Source organism: Anopheles nili, chromosome 2, assembly GCF_943737925.1.
Source record: "Anopheles nili chromosome 2, idAnoNiliSN_F5_01, whole genome shotgun sequence".
NCBI classification, from domain to species: Eukaryota; Metazoa; Arthropoda; class Insecta; order Diptera; family Culicidae; genus Anopheles; species Anopheles nili.
Genome location: NC_071291.1, coordinates 15127501 through 15135408, shown reverse-complemented (window position 1 = coordinate 15135408; position 7908 = coordinate 15127501). Strand labels below are relative to the sequence as shown.

The 7908-nt window shown below is 52.6% G+C and overlaps 1 protein-coding gene across 1 annotated transcript in view; it reads left to right on the top strand.

Annotated features, from left to right (window-relative positions):
- Positions 1-2670: 2670 nt before the first annotated feature.
- The window catches only part of LOC128722134 (innexin shaking-B), a 6844-nt gene continuing 1606 nt past the window's right edge, over positions 2671-7908 (top strand). The window contains exon 1 of the mRNA XM_053815970.1: positions 2671-3030. Within this exon, the coding sequence (XP_053671945.1) occupies positions 2671-3030 (360 nt within the window). The remainder of the gene's footprint in view (positions 3031-7908) is intronic.

The following is a 7908-nucleotide window of genomic DNA, read 5'->3' as shown; positions in this document are numbered from 1 at the left end:
CACCCACCGTACTCGCCGTTGCGGTTGTACATTATTTTTACGCCATTCGCCGCTTATTGTGTTTTGTTGCCCTCATGCACACACACACACACACACACACACACGCGAGCGCTCATGCACACCCAAGAGGGGGTGTTCCATTGTCACGGTGGGTTGATTTGTTCTTCCCATTCGCCGGGTTTGCTTCATCTAAATCACGCGCCTTTTCCTCGTATCCGTTCTGCTCGCCGAAAACTCGCGCACGACCCCGAAAATAGAAAGGATACGAGGAAAACGATCACCGTGTACCGTTGGAGGAGAAAGCTACCTGAGGTGGCCCCCGGTACACTAAGCTCGTTATTTTGGTGTTTGTGTCTCTTTCGATTTTCCCTTGGCTCATTCGTCCATTCGGTCGTCTTGAGATTTGCCTATCTGTTAGCATTTTATCTGGTTTGTTATCTCATCGTTGTTGCTTGTCAAACGCACCATTTACTTTGCGTCCGTGTGTGCGTCGCGTGCGCGCGTGTGTGTGTGTGTGGCCTCCGTTTCCGCCATCATTCTTTGCTCCCACTCCCGCACTCCTTCGACTCTCGGCGGAATTTCCCGACATTGGACAACTGCACACGGTGCTCCCGGTGTCGTGATTCAACCCGTGGCGTGGCATCGTTATCTGATTTCATTTCACAAGCTCGACAGCTCCATGGCTCGAAAGGACTCGAAAATGAATAAAACAAATAATAGTGTATTCATTGCGGATCATGAGCGTGTGATGTGCCTGCCGAATGTGCCGTGGCGATCTGGCGACGATTGGTGGGCCTCGTGACAGCATAATCTAAGCCCCTGAGCCCCGAGCCCGGGGGTGGGCAGAGAAAAATGGAAATTTCTATCGCAATCGCAATCGCACCGCCAGGACGGCACACGATAGACCATTAACAACGCCGGTGGACGTGCTTATTGTAGTAAGCTCGCACCTGCCGGTATTTGCGGGCTTCGAATTTTCGCAGGAACCTTCAAGTGGGGCGAGTTTTTGGTCGCTTCTCGATCGATCCGCGATTAGCAAGGACCGTGTACGGCTGCTGCGAGGGATTGTTGGGTTTTATTTCACCCCTCCTTTTGGTGGTGCGAAACACGCACACACACACACACACACCCTGCACACTCCTGCCGCGCTCCCGAAGGGCTCGCGACCCCTTAATCATGCAGATGACACTTCTTCGATTGGAAGTCGATCCGCAATTCGTGAAATGGGGCCGCACCGAGACCATGTGGTTAAGCAGGCAATGGGGGGGGGGGGGAGAGGGAAGAAAACTTTTCCCAACTCCATGTGCCGATTTTGCGGAGGAATCGGGTCGAGCCCTCGATCCGGTCGCGCTAAACCCACGGGTGTCTTGTGTTACTTGTTTGGCCCATATGTCTCACGGCGCGTGCATTGGTCTGAGTGTACGCGGCTTTCCCTCTGCTGGGAAGTGGGAAGGGTGCTTGAAGGAAAAGCAGTCGGGAGGAAGGGGGGGGGGAGATTTGTGAGACGACGCTCGTCTCTGTTCTGCGCCGAAGACGGTGCGGTTCGAAGACGAGTTTCCAATCAGTCACATGCCGCCATCAGCAGCGGAAGCACAAGTTGCAGCAGCAGAAGCACCAGAAGCAGCAGCAGTAGCAGTAGTAGTAAGCCAATTGCAAGGGAAAACGCGCGCGTGCAACACGAAACCTCTTCGGGTCCTGCTAGAGGATAGTTAGTTGCCGTGTGTAGTGAACATCACTCCAATGGGAACGAAATCCGCGATCCAAGTGCGCGTGTGGATCGAATCATAACGGCATGACAGACCGTTTGTGAGCTCGAAAATTCGAAAGATTCGCAAAAGATCACGACGCCATCTTTCTCCCCCACCCGTTCCCGTGTCCAATCCTACCTCCACCGCGTAAGCGATCCGTAGGCGGTGTGCGTGTGCGTGTGCGTGTGTGTGTGTGGTTGAGTATTTACCGTTTGATTTTGAACCTCCCTTCTCGATAGCACCGTGCGTTCCGGTGGAAACAGAGCAGCTCGAACACGAGCCTGGTTTCTGAATTTTCCCGCGGGTAGGCTTGTCGTTTTCGATTCACGTGAACTAACCAACCGCCCGATCGCGCGCAAGTGTAGCTCATCAGATGTCATATCTCACAGCAGCGCTGAATCCAAACATCGACGGCAGCAGCAACACCAGCAGTCAGCAGTAGTGACGAGTGTGCGCTTTTGTAGTGCGAGTTTTGTGCGAACCCTTTTGCGCCTGTTGGCAAGTGTACACGTTGTGGGGCACCCCACAAAAAGGGAGAGAGTGCGTGTGTGCCAAAAAAGATTTCCCAATCCTGCGTGCGGCCAGGGATGCCTTAGCAAGTGGCAGCAGCAGCAGCAGCAGCAGCAGCAGCAGAAGTAGCAGCCGCTCAGCTCCAGCAGGCTAAGGCGATCTCGTGCTTCGCGTGTGCCAATATGGTGAGCCGTGCCACGAGGACACTGCCTGGTAGCCTGGATCCTGTGGCCGCGTGCTGGCAAGCCAACTGCGAAGGCATCGCTGCGCCACCGGCCGAATGAGCGGCGCTCGACGTTGGCCCGATTCGATTAGCGAAGACGGGCTCGGCCGGACGTGACCACGTGACTAAAACCTTCGCACGTGACGCTAGTGTTCCACCGTTGCCGATAACACCGCACCGATAGGAAAGATGTTGGATATCTTCCGCGGGCTCAAGAGTCTCGTCAAGATCAGCCATGTGAATACCGACTCGCCCGTGTTCCGACTCCACTACTCGATCACCGTGATCATACTGATGTCCTTCTCGCTGATCGTGACCACGCGCCAATATGTCGGTAACCCGATAGACTGTGTCCACACGAAGGACATACCGGAGGACGTGCTGAACACGTACTGCTGGATCCACTCGACGTACGCGCTCAAGAGCCTGTTCCTCAAGAAGGTCGGCAGCGATGTGCCGTACCCGGGCGTCGGAAATTCCGAGGGCAAGGCGTTGGATAAGAAAATTTACAAGTACTATCAGTGGGTCTGTTTCTGTCTCTTCTTCCAGGTGAGTTCGTGCTGCGCCGTCGTTCGTCGTTCGTCGTTTTCTTTTCCACCTCGCAACGCTCCGAGCAGGTTTTTATTGGTTGTTTGGTGACCGTTTAAGCCACCGTGTTGGGGTGTTGAACATCGGAAAACAACTGTTTCGCAGGCTAACGACGCGTTGATGAATTGGCTAGCCATTATTTCAATCGCTGTGCCGTCTCGATCGCTTCCGCGTCACTCGCACGTCGAGACGTCCTCGCACACATCTCGACCCCTTCCCCCTTCCCTCTTTCTCTCTTTAAACACACACACACACATGTTGCCCACTGGCTCGAGCATTCCTTCGACGTGTTCTGTGCTCCGTTGCGCCAGAAATGTCGCAATTACCACGTCGTCAAATGGCAGGCAATAAACTTCTGGCCCCGCCATGCGTCCTTGAAAACGCACCCATCAACCCATCCCAGCCTTTGACGGCCGTCACCCACCCACCTGCACCACCACCTACCGTTTCCCTGCACGAGCCGGTCGGGAGCTGCCATTTGTTGTTTGTAATATTTTCGTTGTTCGGAATGCTCCAACCGGCGGCGGTGGCGAGTAGCAAGCAAGTGGCAGCAATTTTAATTGGCTTTGGCTTCGATTTGAGTACATCCTGGGATGTAGTTCCACCCTCTCTCGGTCCACTCCGAAAACCTGTCAGACGGGCTGTGACCGTGTGGCCGTCTCGAGAATGAAATTAGCTCTCGGTCACATACAGTCTGGGCTTGGGTTTGAGGGCCGTGTAATGGATATTATTTGTTGGAAAATTGTACATCCCTCTGGGGTTCAACCGCACAGACGTATCGGATGAATGGCCGCACGCGGCTCGTTCAATTATTCGCCACGCAACGGGTTCTTGTGGGGCTTGTTTATTGGTCGAGATCGAAAAGTGGTCTACAGAACCAATGCGACGAACAGCAACAATGCAGCGCAGTCATTTGTGGAAAATCTATGCGTTGGCCGGGCAGGATTTGGATTTTGTTGTCGAAATTAAAACAAAATCACATGCCACACAGTGATTCAGGGGGATAATTTCGTGAATCAGCTGCTGCACGGGCATCACGAAATTGGCGTGCGTTACTCACCGGCCCTACCCGGCAACGTGCCATGACGTGACCAACGCCAGCGCAGTGAAAACTCACCGTGGGTGGGGAAAAATTCCCACCAATATCTGGGCTTCGGTCGGTGCTCCCGATTTTTCCCCGCTCGGGACGGGCGGGCGTGCCATAGTGGCGTATATTTATTTACCTTATCACTTTTAAAAAGCACGTAAATCTCAACCGAAAGTGTCAGCCCGTCTGTCTTTTCCCGCCTTTGCTCGCTTCTGCTTCGGCCACCGTCACCGAAATGCCGCGCAAAAGTATCACACGGATTACGATCCGCTTTAATGTGCGCTCGATTGCAGTGCGATTTGGGGCGTGTGTTTGTGTGTGTGTGTGTGCATGTGGTTTTTTATTTTAAATAAATATCATTCAAAGATACAGTGGTATCGCCCGATGGGGACCCCCCGATGGGATGGCATTCGCTCCCGGTAGATGGAGGCGCCTGGTGGATGGAGGCGCCTGGTCGTTTTCGACGCGACGAGAGGCTTTTTTTATTATATCTATATTACTTCCTGACCCGCAGTGGATCCATCGTACCACTGCTCTTTATGTACTCTCGCTTTCTCTCTCTCTCTCTCTCTCCTACTCTCTTCACCCTTCCCCACCATATGGCTCCGTCACACTGATTATCTTTCCCCCGCCCCCGGGTGCCGGTACCCAGCGCCACCAGTGGCGTTCACAATGCAAGTGTGTTGTGTTGCTGTGTTTTGAATTTATTGTCGAATATAAATTTGAGAAGCTATTCATTTTTCGCGGCACGGCGGGCACAAGCGCTGTAAATCTACCGTGCCTTTACAAAACATCCGTGCCAGCGGATTTGACGTTTTGTTTGGTCTAAAAGGGAACCGGCAGGCGCCCCGCTGACACCGGCCGCGCGTTTGGATGCGTGCGCAAAATGGGACGTTAGGCAAAATCCCCCCCATTTCGGGTACGGTTCGGCTCATTGCGGGTATGCTTACGGTTTATTTTATTTCACCTTTTTTTTTGTTGTATTGTGTCATTTCTGGGCGATTTTTGTTTCGTCTTTTTTTTTTTTTTTTGAGGAACAAATTCCCCACCCATTTGCTTGCTGTGCCGCTGGTGCCACTCACCAACGGGGCATTATTTTCGATGTTAATTCTTTCGATTACTCCGAAACATCGACACCCAGCGCACCGTAAGAGCTGACCAGAATACTACGCGCTAAGTACGTTGAACGCTGGCCGAACGATGAACAATGGCTGAGCATGCTTGCACGTACACCTTCTTGTATGTGTGCTTGACAGGAGGGATGCGAGAGGAAGGCGTGTGTGTGTGTGTGTGTGCTCGAGGGGTGGTGTTTATTGTTTGCACGGGTGTCCAAGCGTATATATATATTCATCGATAATTTATCGCGCTTCGGACTGCCGTACGTTCCATTTATAGAGACGTTGTCTTGTTTGAGCGAAATTCTGCGAATTAAATTTATTACTACCCAAAATACCTTCTAAAAGTACATAAAATTAACGGTTTTATTCAATGCTGCTGCGTGCACTTTTTTCCCCCGTCAGAGTGTCCCGCCCTCCCTCCCTCTCTCTCACTCACTCTTTCGTGTTCTCTCGCTTTTGAAACATGCCATTGTTTACGTGCGCGCGGTCAGGGAACAAAAAATAACTATGACATCACAGTTCTCGCAGCCATTATCCTACTTTTCCGACGCAAATGAACGGAGCATGACGGGTGGCAGCGAGCACCACCGAAGCCAATCCAACAGCAGCAAAAAACGACAGAAAAAAAAAGTCGAAAGAAGACGAGCGTAGAAGCAGCATACAGAAGAGAGAGAGCGAGAAAAAAAAAGTCGGAAACTAAAATATAAACCCCAGGGCACCGAGAGACGGTTTGTGCAAAACGGAGACCAATTTAAACATTGCTCCACCGCCGCGGTCCGTCTGCATGCGCCGTTCGTCCGAATTTATTTTGCATGAAATCGACTTCACTCTTCTTCCTCCGATGGTCCCGCGGTGGTATCCCTTCCAACAACAGGGATATCAAATTTTAATTTTATTTCTCTCTCCCGTGCCGGGGCCGCCGAAAAAGTCAACCCAGCAGGAGAAAGTCACGCCGCAAACAGCCGGCCCCGGGGCAATTGGAATGATTCACCTCGATTGTCCCCGAGTGAGAAAGTGAATTCGGCAGCGAGCGCCAAAAAGGGCCGCGACGCAAAGGGCATCTGCCCGTGCGCCACGACTGCACCAGATGTGACCGAATTTTTGAGCCAATCTTCGGTCGAGCTGCGAGCAAGACGTGCAAAGCGGCGGTCCTTTGCAAGTGCGACGGTCGGCAAAAACAGTGCCAACAGTGAGCCACGGGAGGGTGAATTTCCACCGTGAGGGGGGGTGGGGGGGACAACAACAAACAGGCCACTGAAAGCATTGCTCCAAATAAGCCCTCCGCTGGCGAAGGATGTGTTGCCGTATGTAAGGACGAAAAAGAGAGAGAGAGAGAAAAATAGGACCGATTGAACGGGAGGAGGAGGGGGGTACTTCTGTGTGACCGGATAAAGGATTATGCCCCTCCCCATCCTCCCTTCCCCCCCCCCTCTCTTGACCCCCATCCCGCTCCACGTTGTTGATCGTGCATATCTATCATCGTTTGTCGATAACAATGGCCGCACGAGGCGCAGCAGGACACCACGTGGTTGCACGGGCTGCAGTCCTGGCTGAAGGGTTTTGCTGCAGGGTTCGCACGCACACATACACATTCGTTCGGAACCGGGTGGCCACTCAATCAGCACACGGGCACACACGGGCGCACATCAAACGCAGTGGCATGCGGCGAAACCCCCGGTTGAGCATGCTGTGTGTGTGCGGCTACAATAATGAGACAATGCGATGCGCAATGATAACTTTGTTAAATGGCTTTTCATCATGTTAACTGCGGCCCCTGCTGTCCTGGTGGCATCGACCTACTTTTCCGCCCGAACACCGAAAGTGAACGGTGTAAGAATGCAACGATGTGAACCTGGGCATAATGGGCGGGAGCTGACGACAGCAAAAAAAAAATGGCGCCCGAACACAGGACACTTGGTGATGCCTGGTCGAAGGACAAAGGAGTCGGTTCTTTGCCGCATGGTTGGTGCTGCCCTGCAAATGGGCATTTCGATCGAGTCGTTATCGATTGCCGATTGACATTACCTTCTGAAGAGCAGGGAGAAAGCAAAAAACCACTGCATTAGACTGAATTAGCTTCGAATACAGCCCTATTTGGATCGGTGTCGTTCCCAACTCCCAGCTGGACACTTCATCCGGTTGACTCGAGCTGTTCGTCTCCACTTCACGACTTCACCTTGCGCTTGAGCTTATCAAACGTTGACGTAATACCTGTGCCACCGCACGTCATGTGAGAATTTGACCCCGGAATATGACGAAGCGCACCATTGATGCTCGTTTGTTTATCCACCGGCGAGGGAATGTAAACCTTGGGCGAATTTCCGCCTCCGGACGCTCTCCGGACCAGATCGATTCACCGCAGACATTCCGCAGATTCGATGAAAGCCGGTGGAGTCGTTGGATCATCGATCAAAGGCGTTCGATGCGAGCGGGCCGAGAGAAAACCGGCCAAGAAGTGAAAGAAACCCGAAATTCACACTTCAACCCAGCTCCATGATACACTCCCGAGCGTTCTGCTACTTCTTAAGACAACAAGAAAATATTGTTCCTTCGATCCAGCCAGCAGCCTGAGTCAACCGGTGGGATGGGGACTCTCGAGGGAGCGAGAGTTTTTATTTTGCATTCCCGAAACAT